Source organism: Notothenia coriiceps, unplaced genomic scaffold, assembly GCF_000735185.1.
Source record: "Notothenia coriiceps isolate Sejong01 unplaced genomic scaffold, NC01 NC01_scaffold00032679, whole genome shotgun sequence".
NCBI lineage: Eukaryota > Metazoa > Chordata > Actinopteri > Perciformes > Nototheniidae > Notothenia > Notothenia coriiceps.
In genome coordinates, this window is record NW_011365380.1 from 435,193 (window position 1) to 456,946 (window position 21,754).

The 21,754-nt window shown below is 40.3% G+C and overlaps 1 protein-coding gene across 1 annotated transcript; it reads right to left on the reverse strand.

The window, feature by feature from the left end:
* Window positions 1-1,307: 1,307 nt before the first annotated feature.
* LOC104961046 (dymeclin-like) lies at window positions 1,308-15,607 on the reverse strand. Its single transcript, XM_010789251.1, has 4 exons — window positions 15,542-15,607; window positions 14,402-14,584; window positions 11,262-11,375; window positions 1,308-2,475 (listed from the first exon to the last, which is right to left on the reverse strand). Exons 1-4 carry the CDS (start codon window positions 15,605-15,607, stop codon window positions 2,326-2,328), a joined length of 513 nt encoding a protein of 170 aa, XP_010787553.1. The 3' UTR covers window positions 1,308-2,325.
* Between the last annotated feature and the right edge of the window lie 6,147 nt (window positions 15,608-21,754).

Below are 21,754 nucleotides of genomic sequence, written 5' to 3' on the forward strand. Positions count from 1 at the left end.
GGAAAGAGTGAAGGGTAAGGGCCTCCTTCAGCCCCAGGGGGACCGCCAGAGGCTCCCAGTCCAAGCAGGGCAGCTCTCTCGGGGGGCCTCACAATTGCTCTCTGCACCTCTGATTGCACATGGTTTCTTGCCCTTTGAGATATGTGCAGTGACATGCAGTGTCAAAATGTGCAATGTGCTTGTACCCACAAATGTGTATGAAAATAAGTATGGGGCTGTGTTGCATTGCATTGCGTTGCGTGTCACTGTTTATGCCCCCAGCCAGTGGTAATGTTACTTCTGTGCCTCTTTGTGTGTTTACTGCTGCACATTTCTGGGAAGAGACACACACAAACACACGCACGCACACACGCGTGCGCGCACACACACAGAAAGCCAGAAGCATGTTGGACCACCCTGTCTGTGTTTATGTACGCTGGTTGAGTCACAATCTGTGATCTCTTTTTAATAGCCAGAGTAGACACATACATTAGCTTAGTAGCACCCTTCCCTTTTGTTTAGGGAAAAAACAGAGCCCCAAGATATAATAACAGATAATAAACATTAGGCCTACTGTTTGTTATCAGGCTTTTTCAGGAATATGCCACTTTCATGTTTTGCAAAATCCACAGGCTTTTTCCCCATTCATCCCGTCACTCTTGAAAGTGGATTAATGTACCATCATCAGACAATCTTGTTTTTAGGGTGCATTCTTTCTTGCCTTGCCTACAGGTGTTTAACATTGTCAGTAGATGACTCAAACATAGTCATACCCACCAGTAAATAAATGCTGCCTTCAAAGTCCCATTAAGAGCCAGACCAATAAATTGCCGAGCACACTCATTTTTTACATCTTAGTCATAACGTTTTGTTGTTTCTGTATTGTAAGTCTATTCACAAATCTATCAACAAACAAATCAACAATTTATCAAATATTTTTGTTAATGTAAAAGTATAAACGTAATTTGATACGTAATACATTGTTTATTTATAAAACGTGATAATGTAGTTATAAGCAGCTACAAATACATTTGAACAGTTACGTGATTTGTAAAAAATAAATAATGATATATATATATATATATAACTTATAAATACATGTTATTAATAATATTACAACAAATGTATTATCTGTCCATATACAGCAGCCCCCACTTGATGCCCATAGGAGGAGTAGTCATCAATGAATACATTACTAAACACTACTGCTACATCAAGTGGGGGCTGCTGTATATGGACAGATAATACATTTGTTGTAATANATATAAAAAAAACCATGAAAAATAAATAATTCAATACAAAGTCTCCAGTAAAAGATGCAAATAAAGTGACAAATCAAAAAGCCAACTGTAATTATGCACAAAGGACAGAATGTTGAATAACTTCGTCCTATTTTAGGTTGTTGCTTTGGTAACCATCAGGAAGAAATGGAAACAACTAAGTCAGGGTAAAGTCAAATAAACAAACTGGAAGCAACAATGAAATCACATGAATCGGCGTCCTGCGGACCGCTCATTTCATCCAAGAACTACAAAACAGTAATAAGTATTATGATATTCAAAGGGGATTATGGGGGGAGGGCCACCAAGAAACACTGGTGGACTCTAATCTGAAAGCCATGCATGTTATAAAAAAACACCATCTTTCTCGCTTTCTATGACCTTTTTCTAAAATGTATTTTACAAACAAATATATTTTATACAAACCCATTGTATCTGTATCCAGAGAACAATGTTGGTAAAAAAATAAAACGGTAATAATGAGAAACTCAATATTACATAAGTTATTCATAAACGTGTGTTGTATGATTTCCAAGCCTTGAATATGAAGTGGATGTCTTAGCATTCAGTGCAGCGGGTAAAAGAACCAGAGCAGTGTAACACTTAGGTGCATGTGTTTAAATTGACCTTTTCTTAAGCAAGAAAAAACCGTTGGATTATCCCTCGCCAGTGTCCTGAGCTCCTCACAATAACCAAGTGTTTTACAGAAGTAACTCAGCATGTGTTGCAGAAACGAGTGATGCTGCTCAGGTGTTGAATATATAATCCCTACAGGCCTGACTGTATATCATTTGGATCGACTGCGTTAACAGTTAACCAGTGCAGATGAAGCTTCACAGTGTAGAAGCAGAGGACTTATTATGATATGATGGAGAAAGAGGTTGTGCTGCATAAAAAGAAACACCAGTCTGTACAAGGTCGAGGCACTTTCAAAGCAGCGTGCACATACTATAAAGGGCAATGCGCGCACACCCACCCAAACAAACACACACATGCCTTCAGTCTTTCTTTTTTTTTCTTAAATTGACAGGAGATGAAGACACACGCACATCTGCTTTGTTGTTTTTCAGCCAGAGTCCATGCTGAACAGCTCGATGCCGTGCGGGCTCCAGTGAAGGCCAACTCCAGCGTTGAAGACCAGGGACCAGACGTAGGGGATGAAGAAGTCCTCCGGCTGGTCTTCCTCCACATACTTGAACTTCAGCTCTGGAAACTTCTGTTCACGCAAAAAGAGAAGAGATTTGAAGAAAAATGATTGGATGCACAACCCAGGTAGATCTGTGTCTCGTTTAGAAACATTGATGACAATCTTACAGGGAGATGTTTGCAGCAGGAATACACAACATGGGAGGAAACCTTGTGTTTTAACATGTTTTCCCTGATGTGTTGGAAATATAGGAAGTGTTAATGCCTTTAAGAAGAGATTAAATAAAACCTTCTCAGCATGAGGCTGCATCCTAGAGCTCAAGGACTTCAAACACATCAGCTTCATATATACAGAGAGGGTGCAGTGATATCTCTGTGAGTGCTATTCGTGAAGCTTGTACCTGCTAAAGCAAGAAAAAGAAGGCACCACACCAAGACTGGATTTTACTACTCTGGAAATAACCATGGTGACGAACATTTGATCTTTTGTTATACACTTGCCAGGTCAAAGGTGAAATTAGCCCTTTATTCACTGTGTTTTTATTCACGTTATTTACCATGTATGCGTTCAACTTTTGGTGTGAATCATTATTATGTCAAGTCTGCAGCATCATATTGAAATCAATGAGAGGGCTGCAGCTTTTCCCAAGTGCTATTGATGGACTAAACATAGCCGGAGACGCCAACATCATAAAGACACTGCCTTCAACCATATTGGAAGGTGCTGATGAAAGACATTTGTAAAATGCTGTGACCAACGCAGTGACATCTCTGCTGCTACACAGGTGAGAGAATGTGTTCAGGGCTCTCAGTAATCACTCTTCACCAGGTACAGTAGCCTGATGGCAGATGTAATTCCATCTGTCTGTCAGGTAACATTGCTTACAGCGGCCTGCGGGACAGGTATCACTCTGAGCTACGACCGCTGACCTCTTAAAGCGCCGGCTAATGTGCTAACGTCACCTCAAGATCCCCGCAGGCGACTACAGCTACAGTGTGACGGTCGCTCATGCAACAGCCCAGGGATACATGAGAAAATAGACCTCAATACACGTAAACACATAAAGAACAAGCAAAACAATCTAATAAACCGAAACCAAACAGAGGTGTAACTTTACAGTGCGTGACCTATTTGTTAAGACCAGCGGAGTAGTGCTGAGTAACCTGATTACTTGGTAATAGCCATTCGACTCTTCAAGCTTCAGCTTGTCATGACATGGCCTTTTAATGGACAAAACACTCACTGAGCCACACAGAGAGAGGTCATCAAGTTCAAACTGCTGGGCCTCAGTGTGATATGTTTGGGGCTAATCCAGCAGGAACAAAGAGACAACAGACTGTGGACTGTACCATGTCGTACATACCTATTATGTATGCCCATTAGGCCATTTGGAAGCAACATTCAGGAAATGGATGAATAGTTTTCATATTTTAAGCAAAGTAGTAAAAAATGTACAAGTTCCAGATTCTCAAATTGGGTAGATTTTGGCAGATTATCAAAATTAAGTTTGAGTTTTAGGCTGCTGGTTACAAAAACAACCTTTTTAATTTTTTTATGAAACTATGATAAACCTTTTTTTCTGACATTTTTATGGATCAAACAATTGAGTGGTAATCAATAGTTTTATTTACAACATATAGAATGAGATTGAAAATCACTTTTTAAATTCAAGACCAAAAGACACAAGTGAATTCTTTAAATGTCTTCTTTTAACATGTAAAACCTGAAGATGTACGATTTACAATTTTGATGAGAAAAAGAAAGTTCTCACATTTGAAGCAAAATCAGTTAATTGTTGACGCTTTTGCTCGAAAAGCAAGCCAAACGACTGATGCACTAATCAATGCAGCTCCATTTGACAAAATTCCCATTAAGAAGATAAAGTGCTCCTCTGTGGAGTGTCTTCAAAAGAAATACTCAACGTTAAGCTCCATTTTAAAAAGCCACTTGAAGCAAACACAAGCCCACCTAACAGCAGGTAGGCAGCAGAATAACAGCATCAATAATAAAAAGGTACCTCATTATATCCTCCTGTCTACTACACGCATGTACAGTAATCAGTCTGCGCTGACAGACAGATGCTGACGGCCTTTATGTGGCCATCCCAGCCGGCTCTATTGAGTCCGGGCTGCCTCTATTCACAGCCTCACTATCAGTATCATAATGACACAGACAGAGGGGCTGCGGGGTCACAGGCCAGATGCCAGGCCCAGGCTACTGAGGCCAGACCACACACACACCACTGCCATTGTGCTGGGGAGACACAAAGCAGGAGCTGTATTATCTGGATGGTATTTGTGTGTAGGTGACTGTCTCGTAGGCGAGCTTACCAACTCATCAATTGTTAACATGACACTGATAGTGACGGTTACTCAACCCAGGATCACTTTTACTTTTTTATTTCTTATTGCAGCTACTAATTTTTAGCCGTGGTTGTGTACTAATTGATTTTATTACTAATGTGTGCTTTCCTTCTTTTTGTATTATTGCTTGCCTTATTTACTGCTATGCCACTATAGCTTTTACACTGTAAACTTCCCCACTAAATAAAGGAATTCTGATTTGAATAGTAAAGTTTTGAATGTTTAGATGGATATTATTTTCTTCATTAAGCAAGTCTGTTGTTTCCTAAGCAAAATAAACTCAAATAAGAGGCAGTTAGAGATTAATGACCTGCCATAATCATTTTGATAAAACATAAGTACTTATGCTAATTATATCATTAAGTTAATTAAAGCATTAATCAACAAACACTGCCACGTCGATAAACACGTGTGTTTCTAACATTGTTTCTATGTTAGGGCATTAAGGAATGCAAACTTTCCCTCATTAAGTTGCAAATATATGGAAATATGCTCCAAATAATAAGCAGATCATATGTTTTTGGAACATGTGGAGTAAGCAGTAACACAAATATAGAAAGACATACAGGCGAAGTAGGACATTTGAATACAAAAAATTCTGTTTAAATGTTCTCTCTAACGACTGCAACAGAATATGAGGAGCACTTCATCATGACCTTTGAATACAGCTTTCACAGGAACAAGTGAAACAAATCAGACCTTGACAATAAGCACAAAAAGGATATTTTCTCAGCAATCACTGCATGTATTTAAATGCTTTGTGTCTTTGCATTAGCCAACATTTTCTATGAAAAACAAGTATGTGCTTATGTCAGGCCTCTCTGGTTTATGTGTCGTGAATAAAATCACATAATTACAACTCCAGTAATTTAACATTTAAAAAGAAAAGATCACAAGGTTTGCTGGCTATACTAACCCCATGAAATAACAACAATTATTTAACTAAAGCTTAAGGAAAAGACCAGTAAAAGAACAACATGCTGCTAAAGCATTCAAGCAAAGAAACCCCCACTTAATTAAATGAAAAGTTAGCTTTCGTGGCAAGACGAGAAGACTAATACCACTCTTATGCTAGAATGTTGAATATGAAGCTACAGCCAGCGGCCTGTTAGCTTAGCTTAGCATAAAGACTGGACAGAGAGAAACATTGGCTCAGTCCAAAGGTAACAAAATCTTCCTAGCAACAAATATAAAACTCACTTTATTAACAATAACATGTTATATCAGCCTAAAAAGATATAACCATGTAAACCCAGTAATTGTTTTTATATATTCCAGTTTTCTACAAGTACCAGGCTAGCCGTTACCACATCTTTTGCAAGTGAAATGTCTCCACCTTGATATTTAGTGAACAGAAATGAGAGATGTGTTGATCTTCTCATCCATTTTTAAACAAAAAGTCCCAAACCTTTAACTATACCGTTAACAATTAAAGCTGTCAGTGTGGTTCAGTACAGCAGGGAGTACTCTCACAAGCTGTCAAGTGACTGAAAAGTAAGTGGAAATGATGCACTCTATGCCAATAAAACAAACATATTATATTCAAACGGGAATTCAATGAGACAAGTGCTGACTGGAGAAGAAATTATGAACCTAAACGGCATGAATATACAGTCCCCATGGGCACACACCGGATGATTTTCACTAGATATTGAGCACAAAATGAAACAAAAAGATAAATGATCCATGAATCATAATAGCCAAGATTGTTCCTCCTACTTCAATATTGGAAATAACCAACACCACGGGATTTGGTGCAATGGGAAGTCTTGGATATCACTAAATGAGTCAATGAAAAAGTGTTCCTGATTTTTTTGGGGGGGGAAATCTGAGCATATATCATCCTTAATAATGTCTCCTTCTTTATTCTGTCTACACTGTGGCTTCTTCTCATTACATATCTCCTCTGGCTCTTTTTCCTCCTCCACTCGGTGTTGTTCTGTCTGGCAGCTGTCTGGGTCCACTTGGCCAGGGCTCATATCAGTTAGTTATAGGTCCTGGCGGGTCAGACCCTCGCCCCTGAACACAGACTGACTGGCTGGCCTCATATCTTCACTCAGGACTCAGTGTTCCCGTCCCGCCTCTGCAGCCGCAGTGCTGTCAGAGCTCGGTCAGACAGAGAAGAATGCGGCTAGGGAGCAAATATGAACGCAAATATGCACACACACACACACACACACACACACACACACACACACACACACACACACACACACACACACACACACACACACACACACTGAAAGGTTATATTTCAAAATGAAAAATATTAACTCAAGTGACTTCAGGCCACAAGGCTTTGATACAAAAATCCACCTGAATATTTTTAGACACTTTTAGTTTTATATTGAAGCAGATACTGAATTATTTACAATATTTGTTATAATATAATGTACTGTAACATATTCAAATTCAACCTAGCATTTACTAGGAAAGAAAATTGAACTAGAACAGTTGGCCCAACAGTTTCAAATGGCCATCACATTTAAGTTCTCCAGAGGACGAATCCTAATAAGTTTATTTGTTTTGAATCCCTAACTTTTACTCTAGTGCCACCATGAGGTTGACATTTGTGGCTTTGAGTAAAATGTCAAGACAAATATTTGATGGATTGTCAGGATATTTGGTACATCTTTCATGATTTGCAATGATGTGGTCCTCTGATTACATCTCACCTTGTAAAATGTGTCCAATACTCTGGGTTATGGGAACAAATTCCTTCAAAACTAATGGCATTTGTGTCAGCTTAAGTTGTGTTTAGTGGGACCAGTTAATTGTAAAAATGGTCATTGTGAACAAGCCTCCATTAGCATTTAACTAGAGGTTAACGTGTAAAGATTTTGAAGACAAAACAATTCATCTGTTTTTGAATTTTTGCAGGACTCAAGTTGCTAGACTTGTCTATTTGTTAAATTATGAAATGTTGATGCAAGAACTCACATCCTGAAATCATTCTCAAGCATTTAATATTGAAAGGAGCAAAGTTTAGGATTACACAAACTTAATTATTGTTACAATCATCTTACTTCCAGGGCAGAAGTTTTGTTCACCCTACATTTGAGTTGAAAACGTTTTAGAACCCAGGACCGACTTTAGAGTAAGAAAATGTATATTCATCATGTTGTCAATGTGTGGGAAAGTAGCGCTGACCAGTCGTCAGACCTACAAAGGGGCAGGTACAGAGTAACAGCTGGTAAGCCCCCCCCACCCCCTGTCCCCTCCTGAGGAGCCAGAGTGTCTGTCGGCTATCACTGCTCAATAAGGCAGATTTCAGCTGGTCAGGCTAAACAACTCATTCCAGAGACACTGCCTTTGAGAGCCACTCAGCCTCACACACCCTGAAACAACACACAAACACACAAAAGAGAGAGAGGGGCAGTTGAGTGACGAGGTGCTGAGGGTCATCCCTGAGGTATTAACTACCTTCTAAACCTTCCTTTCAGTTGGGACCTCATTTACATGTCTACTTCTTTGTGTAAATGCTGAAGATCCTTTAGGTAAACAGGCTTTATTCTACTCACCTCAAACAACATGGATCTGTTTTGTCAGTATTTCTAAGCAAATGTTTAACTTTACTTTAACCGTCTTCCCTTCACAACACACACATTTCCAGGCAGCCTTTTAAGTTGGGTTCAGACAAAGGTGGAGCCATGTGAAAAGGCTGTTTTTATGCAAAAATGACCACTAATATCTAATCTGACATGAAAGAACACTTTTTAAGCGTCACTTCATTGTACAATGAAGTGAACTAAGGCGGTACATTCAGGGCATTTTTCCCTCGATAAAGACTTTTTCTTGCAAAAAAATTGTCTCCAGAGTGTATACCAGCTTAAAATGCTAACTTGGCGATAAAATGTTTACAGGCGAAACAGAGCTTTGCAAAATAAAAAGAAATGAGGGCCAAGGGTCACAGGGCAGTAAAGTTGGGAAGGATTTTCCGTGGCCGCTAACTTTGTGATTGATCACTTTAAAAGGCGATCTATCCGAGTACACAGAGCAGCTGTTGTTGCTGTACGGCTTCATCATGGCAGCACAGTAGCTTCAGAATTACTGTTGGTTAACGGGTAGTAATTACAAGAAGCTGTTATATAAGTATTTGAAACTAATCACCAAAGTCTGACACAGAAACATAAATATATGTGAAGAAGACCAACTCATATTTGAATTCAGCTGTCCTGCAATTAAATGTAGATCATCCCAGAGATCAGGAGTACACTGACCGATCTGTTGTGTGGCAGTACAGTTAAGACCATCTATGCGATCACCCATTTCAATGTTGGTATTATAAAACATGGATGCTGTCATTAACCTGCATTAAAGTCATTTCCATCATAAATGTTTTTGGTCAGCTGAACTGTCTGCTCTCTGCTGTGATGCAGTTTCTAATCTGAAAAGAGGACAAATGTCACTATCTTTTTATTCAATGGGAACAGGGGCCTCTACTTAAAGATTTGGAAACACCAAAGTAGATGCAAATTGTTTCCAGGTGAAAAAGTAGTTTTAAAATGTTAGGAGACATATTTTTTTTAGCAATGTTGCGTATAAAAGTGTTGACAGAATTCCATTGTGATTTGACCTCATATTTGTATTCGGTAATGGTGAATTATTGGTTATGGCATTTTCCTCTGAAGAAGGTTTTGGTTGTGGAGGACAGAAAGCCAAAACAGGGAAAACGTTTCTTTAGCCAGTTTAGCGTTGACATGGCTACAATTTCAGGAATTCAAATGTCAACACAGCAGATTACGCGTTTGTAAATACAGCCGTCATTGAAATGCACTGTGCTCCTACAAATGTGAACATGACCTCAGGATGAAATAACTTCACAAATAAATGAAAAACACAGCAGAACAACATGCTCAGACTCAACTTGTTTTTGTTCTTTTTTTTTTTTTTTAGACAGGAACAATCATCCTTACATGTCTTTCTTGTCAGCCAGACATAAACACAGCGGATTGAGACAGCAATACTCCTTCTCAGAGCTTTTACTGAGTAATTACCAACTTCAACTGCCATCGAGGATTCCACACAACATGAATCCAGCCTATGGATTTTCTCGTTGGGAGCTGTATAGCCGAATGAGCACATAAGATGAAGGGAAGCGAAAAGTGGAGAGACAGCTGTTTGTTTGAGCAATGGTACCATCAGGCGGCAGGGACTCCCCGAGGAGACATTGCCCAGATATACTCCTCGCTTCATGTCACCCTGTAGAGCTGAAAAGCACTCAGGTGGCGCTGAGTCAATGTGCACAACAGAAACAAAGAGAAAAACTGGCACAGATGGCTGCACAATCGACATACACCATTACATTGCAGGCACACATCCTAAAGAAGAGGTCTCCTTTAAGTTCATACAACATAGTGATATGACAGCCTTTGGCAATTTTACTTGAGTTTACATTTCCTTTGAATTGTCTTTAAATTCTCTTTTATCAATGTTTTTCTTTTCCAATCTTTTCTGTTTTATCTGTTTTCTTTAAAACACTTTTTATTTGTGCTGTAACTGTGAATTACTATGATTCTGAAAAAAGCACTATGAATAAAGGATTATTATTAATCATAGACCACACGTATTCCCAGTCCAGCTGAAAGCATGAGTGTGTGCTACAGGTAAAGCCCCCTCGCTGAAAGACACGGCGGGGTTATCCACATGGCTCAATGTGTAATTCTACGGCTCTTTGGTCGATTGCTACATTAGCGCTCCAAGGAGCCGAATGGGATTGAGATACAGAGAGAGAGAGCACATGGACGCGTGGCCGCTCACCATCCCTCCTCCACATAGGCTAGTGAGACAAATGCCTTATAGCCCGCCGCCAAGTATAGAACATGAAACACATGATGAAACATGCAATTAAGAGCTTCGGTGCTGGTGAGGAGCGTTGTGGGGAGACTGCTGGTTACATATTTCCTCACTGATTAATGGAGGAGTACTGGGAAGGGCGGGGGTTAGCCAACCCGCCAGGAGTGTTGGGAGTGTTGGGTAACGAGGCGCAGAGGCAGATTTATGTCCGCCCCCAGCCCCCACTCCCTCCCCAAGTCCGATATGCCTATGACAAAGTGCCCCCTAGCCCCCCATCCCATCTCCTAGAAATGCCATTTCGTGTTCGTGTGTAGCAGGCCAGCAGAGATGGAGGGAAGATGGGCATTAATGCTTATGAGAATTGGGCTTTAGCCCTTTTCGTCTCATGTCCCAATGGCTCTTTGCATGTTTCCCCCGCTTCAGCCCATATCTCCCTCCCATACCTCTCCCACCTTTCTAGACAAACTCATTCTCTTTTCCTCACCTCCCCACCACCAAATCAGCCATAACTCGCAGCCCTTGACAACACATTGCACCCCCAACACATTCACCTTGATGTCCAATATGTCCCACTTCTTTTTTCTTCAACCAGTTTCAAATTTCATTGTTCCTCGTCTCCATGCTCGCTTATTTCATCGGCCCCCCAGTCGTGTGAGTGTGTGAGTGTGTGTGTGTGTGTCTGAGAGAGAGATTTACCTTCAGTCTGTCTGTGGGCAGGGCCTGGGCTCCTTTTATAATGACTTCCTGAACCCTCTCAACTGACAGGTCACTTCCAGCCAGCTCCAGACGCTGACTGAAGAAGCCTATCACCTAAAAGAGTCACACAAGAGGAAACAGCCAATTACAATACAGAATTAACGTTTTCCAAAAATACATTTGGGCTAATGGTGATGATTTGTAAATAGAGCTTTAAAAAATGTCCTTTAAAAAAATGTTTCTTCGTCTTCTATCAAGGTTTTTAAAGGACACTAGAAGCTGGTAAACTCAAGATAACATTTCTCATTGTTTCTTTCATTCAATCCTAGAAATGGAAAGCTATTTTTAACCACAACTGTTGTACACTCTGGTTTTTGGAAAGCCAATGTTATCATGGATACATTGGTATTTGTGTGTATGTTGGTGCAGATGTAAAACAGAAATTAGAGGCTGTTAACTGCAGTACCAATGTTTTATGTATAGCTGAATAGCATTTTACATTTGTATTTAAAGATATTTAAAGTAGCTCAATTTGCTCAATTTATGTTAAACATCAACTGTAAAATAACATAAATAACCAGAAATAGAACTAGTCTCCCAGTTCAAGTATCTTGGAGTCATACTGGACTCAAACTTGACTTTTAAGAAACATAGAAACAGAAAAGTATCCACAGAAAAGTATCCAATAATATTAAATTCAACTTGCAAAATGTTAAACAAATTAGACCTTTCTTAACTGTCAGTGCTGCAAAGTCATACCTCCACTGTATTCTATCCCACATTGAATACTGTTTTACAAACTGGTCGTTTGCTTGTTTTTGAGAGAAAGCCAAATTCATACCACCACTGTGGAAAACACAATTTCTTGAGTTTTGACAATTTTAAGTCTTTTAAAAGTATGTGCTTTTTTATATAAATGTTTACATGGACTGCCCCCCCCTCCCTTAGGGGAATTCATCCACAAAAAACACACTGGACGCTGCACTAGGTCAGAAACCAGAGGAGACTGTGAGGTCCACCATAGATGGACCACTTTTGGACAAAATGTCCTCTCCATTAAAGGCAGCTCATTGTGGAATAGCCTCCCAACTGAGATACGGGATTGTCCGATACTCAATAGTTTGAAAGGTCAACTCAAAGAATGGTTGAGAAACAAACAGACGTGCAATCACCGCTAAATGCACTTTAACACAGGGGTATCTCCTCTCGCACTTTATGTATCTCTTCTATCTTTTCTTGCACTTTATATGTCGTATCTGCTATATTGTCCTGCCATGTGGTAAATGCTTGTGTGTGCTGCTCTTGCTGTTTTTGCATATCATGTATTTAGCTATGTTTGTAAAATGTAATTTTCTTAAATGTGTTATGTGAGGGACTGCGGATGGAAATGAGCTGAAAGCTAAATCTGGCACTGTTACGCTTGATACATTTCAATGTTTTAAGTGTTCATTACTGTGCATTGTCCCTGCCAAATAAACGATTAAAATAAAATAAATAAATGTCTGATTGTTTATTCTTTTGTTTAAAAAGAATCTTAGCTGGTATATATTTATAAAAATCTACACTCCACTTCCAGTCTAAATCCTTCACCATTAAACCCTGTTCCTGGTTCTTAACACACAGGAACTCATGCCATTTTGATCTCATTGAGGTTTAATATCAATCCTGTTTCCGCCATGAAGCTCTTTGACACTTATAATCCCGCTGTTCAGAGCTGTCACATCGATGTTGCAGCAGCCACACCCTATATGATGACACTGGGAGCAATGTGGGGATCTAAGTTAGAACAAAGTGTCATTGTGCGACATGTAGAGGGCTTCAGTCTGTACACAGTAACACTGCTACAGACTCAAAACTTAGTAAGAAATACATAGCTGTTTCATTTGAGACAACATTTTGCTGATTTTGCAACAGCTAACAACAAAAATGCATCTATACTATGCAGGGGTGCAGAGCTATGTATATTTAAATGTAAGTGACAAGACTGATTAAGAATCTTTGTAGACAGGTCTATAAAACTGCATAAAATATGCTTTCAAAGATTAAAAAACCTCCAAACCAAATTCAAAAGGCTGTGAACATGCGATCGGCTAATATGCCTGAAGGCTACAAACTCAGAAAGTATATACATTTATAGTTGTTCAACAAATTCACCATAGGGTTGGAGCGTGTTTCATCCCACTTAAAAAGAACACTTCACTGGAGCTCAAATTATCTGATGCCTTCTGGGTTTAAGCCCAAACAAGAGATCAAGGAAACTGTATTTTTACGTTTCCACTGCTGTGCCGGATTCTTCCCCTGAGAAATGTTTGATATTTGATCATTAAAAAACTCTACGTATTACTAATTCTTTTTAATGCTCCTTTTTTTGTCAAACCAACAGTGAAAAACGCATCTACAGGCAATGTTTTCTCTGCTCACGCTCTGTGATTGCTTTAGAGAATTCAAACACACCCTGGGAGCCCTCTCTGTGTGTGCGTGTGCGTGTGTGTGTGTGTGTGTGTGTGTGTGTATCTAATACTAATCTCTTCATTAACTCTGAAGGCCTCCCATATGGGGTTAATTTAGAGGAGCAAAAAAGCAACCCCTCATCCTGAATCTCATGCTCACACACACAGATTTGCAAGCGCAGGGAAGGCTTCGGAGGATAGCCTTAGGGAGGCTGACTTAACTGAGGGATTCGAGATAGCATGCTTCCCTCATACTTATGGATAACAGCAAAACCCGCATGGCTATGTATGCAGCATCCCCCATCCCTCACACACATGCTCTACACACCAAAGCTTCCTTTCCTCTTCTTTATGACAACCATGAATGACAGCTTTCTCTCACACTGTTTCTTCCTCCCCCCCACTCAATGAATATTTGAAAGACAGCCTCTCGACACAAGGGGACTGATTAATTCATCAATACTGCTTCATCTCACAGGATTCAGCGCGGTGTACACCATGTTAACGATGCAGTTCGCATATGTTCCAGCGCTGCTTGGCTTTTTGAAACTTTCCCTTCAGACGGAGACATTCAGGGAAAATCTGTATAACCTTGATCTATGGAATAATTACCACAAATCAGCCATGAGGAAAAATGACTCAAGCTTCTCCAAATTCACTTCTGATATTTGAGTGAAAACTAAGACTGACCGTGTCCAGGTTCTGCATGATGTCCTGGAAGGATGGATGTGTCCTGAACTGCTCAAAGAGCTCCCTCTTGTAGAGCAGCGCGTACACCAGGTTGGGGTTGTGGTGTAGAGAGTTGCTCAAGCAAGAGTTGATGATTTCCAGCATCATGCGGATCACCTCCTCAATCACGTTCAGGTCCTGGGCCTGCGGGGAGAGGAGGATGTAAAGGTTAATTGGTTTGCCACTACACTGGTTTCACTTATAATGGTGTTTTTAAATGATTGCTTCCTGATAGATTGATCAGTAGGGGGGAACGAGAGGTGGAAGAAATGGCAAGGAGGAAGAGGAGGATAAAAGTTGACAGCCAATGTCTTAGGGGGTGGGGAGATAGGTGACCTTGTGAGTCACAGATCAGGTCATGTCACACTGCGTTTCCTCCTCGGGCAAAGTCAACCGTCCGTAAGTGACAGGTGACAGTTTGGGAGCAGATAGGTGTGGGAACAACAGAGGGAAAGTTGATAACTTATTTACAAAGTTCATAACACAAATACAACACATAATCATAATAATAAAGAAAAATACAGATACAAAGCATCACAAAGTTTTCAAATTGGTATTCGAATGTATATTTAAGGTATAATGGCTTTCTTAAAGAAAAAGCTTGATGTTTTGTGTTAACTGAGACGGTCAAAACCACGCTCATGTAAGGACAAAAACTGGAAACTTTGCAATATTGCAATATTTTCCAATATATTTGGGAAATCATTTATATATTTTGTGCATTTATTTAGCCAGCAACGTGTTGTAATTTAGCTGTATATCCAAGGCATACATCTGACAATCTTAAGCAGTCCAATACAGCCATTCAATAAGGTAAGCACCCATTTGGGAAGTTCAAAACGTTGTTAGTGGTGTTATAACACCTTTAGCCATTGCGCCACTAGTTGTAGAATTTTAAATAGTTGGCCATCAGCCCTATATGACTACTCTAAGAATTGTTGGTAGTTCCCAGGAAATCTGTTTCCTGAGTATTGTGGAAATGTAAGCAACATGATAAAATCTAATCAAACTATCTGCTTGACTTGGGGAACCTGCTGTTTAAGAACAGAGATTCTTTCATACATTGTTCTTTAGTTACTGTGCTCACAATAATCTGTCTACACAGACAGACAGACAGATAGACAGACGCCACCATGACGAGATAACGTCCCGCACGGCTTTGTCCATTGTGGGGCAGAGAGGAAACGGCTGAGAGACTGTGGGAAAATGAATAATCTTTAAAAAGATAAAACCTCGTAGCAATGAATTGGCGAATAGAGCTCAAGAGATGATGTATGATTTCCCGGGGTGTGACAAAGGCGGGACAAGCACTGCCATGTACTGATGGCATTATAAAGATGAGCTCCCTGGATGATGCAAACCAATCTAAAAAATACAAAACAATGAATAGTAACACGGTTCATCATAATGAAAACAAACACTGCTGGCAAAATGAATGTAGGCATGGTTTTTTTGTTTTTCCTTTGCCAAAAGGAAAGCAAATAAATATGACTGCCCTACAAGAGTTAGAAGCATTTAAAAACTTGGCCACTAACTGCTTTGAAGCTTTTTTGACCTGAGAGTTATCTAATCTATAAACTTTGTATCTATGTTGGCGGTACAAAGCAAAAGCACAACAGCTAAACCGAAGCTGAGACAAAAATGCAGACTAAGAGAATGCAGGAGTCAAGAACATTCAAAGTAGCTTAGCCTAATGCCACGGTGCACTAACGAAGTAAGTCCGATGGTAGAAGGACCAACACTGTAACACACACGGAAAAGATTCTCTAACCCTGACCCTGCGTCTATACGATTACCAGGAATAGCATGGGCGAGTGTATGCTTCTGAGTTAATCTGATGACGATATTTAAACCAAATCCCCCTTTTACATAAAGATAAAAAAATGTTTACATGACTGCCTTAAGACTAGTACCCTAGATATACCCTGCACAGGCGACTTTACATTTGAAAAATCGACTTCAAATGGTTGAATTCTTTCCTCAAGATACTGTATTTGGGCATTTCTGTTTACCTAATATCAACGCATTTGTAATAATCTGACCTACTGTATCTAATGCATTTTGTAAAACTAAACGCAATACAAGTACTTCATATGGAAGTCTATGAACCAGGTGGGCACCAAAAAGTATTATGGAGGCACTTTTTAAAAGTGATTTGCCATACACAATGAGTGCTCTCGTTAGAATAGACTGGACATCAATGTTTGTTTATTCAACAGCTTTTTCACAGCAGACATGTTGACTTGTCATTGCAATAAAGGCAAATTTATTACTCAAAAATACATATCTTTGTTTTGCCTTCCTACATTAGAGTCCACTCACAAGAAGACATGATGTTTTCTATAAAACAAATATATTTAAAAGAGTAATTATACATGACTGCCTGTTTACCCTGCCTCTACGCGGTGATAGTTCAGTACTGATGCATAGCTTTCCTGCATTGTGTGGACATCAACTTACGCACAAACACACACACACACACACAACACTACTACTACTCTTCAGCTATTCCAAAAAAATGCAATCTGTGTTATATCGATTAAGATGTGGCGATTGCTCAAAACGGGAAAAATATATAACCAAACATAATAACTGCACAACTCTTTTATTTTATAACTGCATGATTGTTAAATCCATAAATACATTCTTAAAAAACGTAATTGACCACTAAAGACCAAACTTTACATCTATCTGTGCTTTACAGGAAACCTTGCCTTAGACAGTACTCATCAGCAACTTCCTCTGGGGTTACATCCTGCCTCAATTTCAGGCTTGAAACGAGAGAAGTGTATTCCCTTGGAAGTATTGAAATTCCTGTAAAATACATTAGAATGAGGTGCTGAGCAAGCCAGTTTAATCTTTAATGTGTAGATGTATAAATCAGTAAAGCTTTATGCTTAAAAAGCTAGTTTCCTATGCACTGTGAGACAACTTTCATACAAAAGACCATAAGACCTTATGTTCTCTTTTATGAGACTTATCCTTAAGGATTCATGTTCATGACAAACATCATTGTTCTGATGGCGACCTGTTTTGACCAAGAATTTGCTAATACCAGCTAAGACCAGATTCAAAACAGCAGCTCAGCCAGACTGCAACAGCAAGCTGATTGGAAGCTGAGATTCCACCTTCAATCTGGGCTAACCATCTGCAAAATAACTGCATGTGGTTGCATTTTACATTACGTCTTTGGTGCCCTGCTTTGGAACGAAGTCCTTATCTTATAAATAACTTTGCTTACCGTGTGGCCTTTTTTTTCTTTGCTAGAGCCACACATAAGCATACTACGCACACTCTCATGCACATGAACATTCAAAATCACCTCCTTAAAGTAGCCAGGGGGATAAGGATGATTATAAATAACTGTATTCTCTTGTGCGTCGACCATGAATCAGGCTTGCCACACGGATGCAATAATGTACTGCATCGATTTCCGCAGGCCGTCGGACGAAGGTGTGCGGCACTTTAACAGGCAGACGTGAAGAGGCAAGTGGAGGCAGGAGAGCCGGCTATAATGAGGATTGATTGTGCGTCTTGAGGCAGAGCTGGCTCTCTGGGCTCGACTCCTCTGCCTAGCTAGAGCGGCTCCACTCGGTTCTGCTGTGGCAGGCTGTAATTAGACAGAAAGCAGCGACAGATACGAGTGGGAGGAAGAGGAGGTAGAGGAAGGAAGACAGCAACACAAATGGAGGCATAGAAGAAGTGAGTAGGGGGGCTTGATGGAGAAAGTGAATGCGATGAGGAGGAGACAAAAGGAGGAGAGGAAGGCAGAGTGGGAGTAAGAGGTGCAGAGTGTGTTTGTTCTTTAGCTCTGCACCCAGCTTAATGAGATTAGCCTGGCAGGGAAAGAAATACCACACTGGGGAATTCAGGTCACATGAAAATAGGCTAGCTAGACGTCTGCCTGGCCCAGTGTGTATGTTTGTCAAGTGGATGAGATTAAGAGGTCCATGGTCTACTTGAAACCCAGACAGGATTTAAATATTTTGGCTCCTCCCCATCCACTTCCCACTATGTTCTCGTGCAATTGTTTTTCCCAAAAATGCATCCGCTAGACAACCGAAAAGCACCTAACATGTGTTTGGATGACTGCATGAAACCATAACAGCCTTTCTTTTCTTTTCTCGCTCCCCTTCCTCAGTTTTTCCCTTCCCTCCTCCTCCACTTTTATGCTCCTTCTCCTCCAGCCATGTACTTTTTTCCAGCCTGCTGCATTGTCATTTAGTCACAGCCACTCGCGCTGCTATTTAATGTGTTCTCTCCACCCAGGAAAACACAGGCCTCAGACATGAGCTGTATCATTAGTCTCAATGATCCTGCCCCCATTGTACTCGTTTCACCATTTATACAAACCTAACAGGAAGACTGTGAATACGCCTGTGTGTGTGTTTGTGTGTGTGTGTGTGTGTTTCCATCGGTCTGATTCTGCTGCTAATTCTTCTAAATGTTTGCCACAAATGTGTTTTGTCTGCAGGTATGTTTGACCTTTGCAATCTGTTTGACAAAGAAAATGATAGAGTTTGTAGATGCAATCAGTGCCTGGGAAGGACATTGCCCGCACTTCACAATCTGAATGTGTTTGTGTCTAGCCGTCTATCATACCCAATAATGTTTTTTTCATGCATGTTTGTGTGTGTGGACAGGGTTTAGAGACACAGACATGTAAATCCCTGTAAAGTAGGAGCTGGCATCATTAAACCAATAGCTTAGTGATTCCCTGGCTGGCCCTGCTGCTCACTGCAGGCTGTTGCAGGGCAGACAAACCAGACATATTAAGAAAGAGCACTGACAAAGACAAGGACATGGAGATTAACACAGACAGATACACACAGTGAGTTAAAAGCCACACCTAAGAGACGGATGTTTTCACAGAACACAAAGCTTTAAACGGAAATAAAGAGAAAATGTGCACCTTTTAATCGTTGATGCGATATGATAACAGGCAACAACAGGAAAGGTTTTAATAAGAAAAGTAGATGAGGGAAAGCATGAAGAGAAGAAAAAGCACCGTCGACAGACAGCGAGGGTCAGACTGGCTGAGCAGCCCCGTCTTTTGGAAGTTTTTTTTTTTTTTAAATGGGTCATTGTCTGACCTGCTTATGGTACCACGGACATGTCATAATCAGACCATTTTTTGTAGTGTTGTGCCTCTTATTACCACATAGCCTTACAAAACATCCTTTGTGTCACAAACACACACAGAACGAAGCAAAAGACGGTACTACAACATCAACAATGCAATGTGTCTGTCTCTGTTTAGGAAAGAATGTGCTGGACAATCGCTGCATCACTGTCTGTGCGGAGGGGAAGTCCAGCCAAATCTGCAGACAGACGCCTTATTAACAGATTAAATTGGCACACTACCTCTCGGAGACTTGGCTAGCAGTAACAGCAGGGGGGCAAAGCAGCCGTGATGTCAATGATGACGCGAGTAATAATGGTAAAAAGGGTGACGGTAACAGCTGCAACAGCACCCTGGCAGAAAAGTGGGCACGACTAATTGATCGGATGCTAGCTGCGCTCTGTTTTGCTGCGCGTCAATCAGAAAAGACCAGGGCACAGCGGGACTGCCCTCATTATCATTTGGAAAGCAGACAATCATTAAGACCCCAGAACACCTGCTGCCTGCATGGGGTGGCACTCCCACTGCCCAAGGATAAACACAGAAGGACTCAGAGCAAAGGAGAAGAGAAGATTAGAGGCTGAAGGATATGTAAAGAGACACGCTAACAAGTTAAGTCACAACTAGGTCTTGAAGCATCTTCATTAGGCAGGTGAGGAAGACATTTAGGACGATAAGAGACTAAATAGGGGAGTCAGTAAGTCAGCTCTCAGCAGGATATTGACTTAATGAGAGGAACACTAGGGGACATTATATTGAAGCTGAGAAGAGAACATAATAAGAAACATAAAGGGTGGCATCCGTCATTGAGGTAGCATATCATGTGTGAAGCTCGACCTCATTATAAAATATTGTATTCAGTGTTAACCTTTCTAAAAACAAGTAAAGAATTGGTTCTTAAACCTTGCATGCTTTATTTTTACAGGGGAGAACCATGGCTTCATGAAACCCCATTTACTGTGGGTTGTTAATAAGTGAGTGTTGTACAGCATCGTGTTGACAAAGGGCTGCATAATTGTTGGTGTGTTGCCTAGATACAATAAAATGTAATTCAGGAAGTCCAATTTGATCACGGAGTGTCTAGGCCTATATCAGACACAGAATGTAGAAGAGAAAGTCTTTTGCTACTTTGGAATTTTAAAAAAGGCAGCAAGAAATGTATCTTTCATTGCAGTGAGAGAAATATGGAGTTTGTGTTACAAGATCTACCAGGGCTGGGGAATGTGATGATCAACGCAGGCAAAACGGAAAATAAATCGTGCACATCGATAAAACTTTCACAGGTGTAGGATCAAAACCCCACCTTGTGCTGACAGCTCTCATTGTCTGTGAGATCTTTTTTTCCGATAGAAACAGCAATGAATTCAAATGAGAGGGAAAAATACCAGTTTTTTTGCTACTTCTTACAACATCAACATCAATTCAGAAGAACCTGATATGACAACCTAGTTATTAATCCTCCTCATGCCTCACTGCAAGCCTGAAAAGTTAAATGCATAGGCGCTCTTTACCGTCCTCTTTTCTTCTCCCCCCTCTGGGTATTTCCACGTAGAATGACAAGAAGCACTGTGTGTGTGCGCGCTGTAACCTCTGATTTCAGGGAAAGCTTTATGAGAATGTACATCAGTCGTGTGGGGGGAATTGGTTCTACATCAAAAGACTATAAGAAATGTGACAGCATCATTCATACTTCAGTCAATCATTCCCTACCATGTAAACCATGCATGAAGGGAGACACTGATCTCTGCCCCTGCACACAATGTTCTGCTAGAGTCTCCATCAGCACGGTGGAATTCAAAGGAAGAGAGAGGGAAGAAAGAAAGGGTGAGGCCAGGTGATTAAACTCCCATATTTAACAATCCCAAGACTAATAAGTAGCAGTAGTTGAAGCCTACACTGAACATAATCAAGTCAAATCAAATATTCAGAGGGAAGAAAGATCAGGAGAGGACATAAAGTATGGACAGGCAGACTGGAAGTGAGAAACACTTTCTTATGATATACAGTAATATATTCTCTATAAAGTTTTCCAGCAATGAAAAGTATGTTTTGCTATTTTTTAAAGCTACTTACACACAAACATTAAAAGGGTTTGAATATAACTCAGTGATGCAAACACAGGTATGGTGAAAAAAGAGAGAACTATTCAAAGCAGGAAAAAAAACTGCGTAATATACCATCTGACAAAGGCC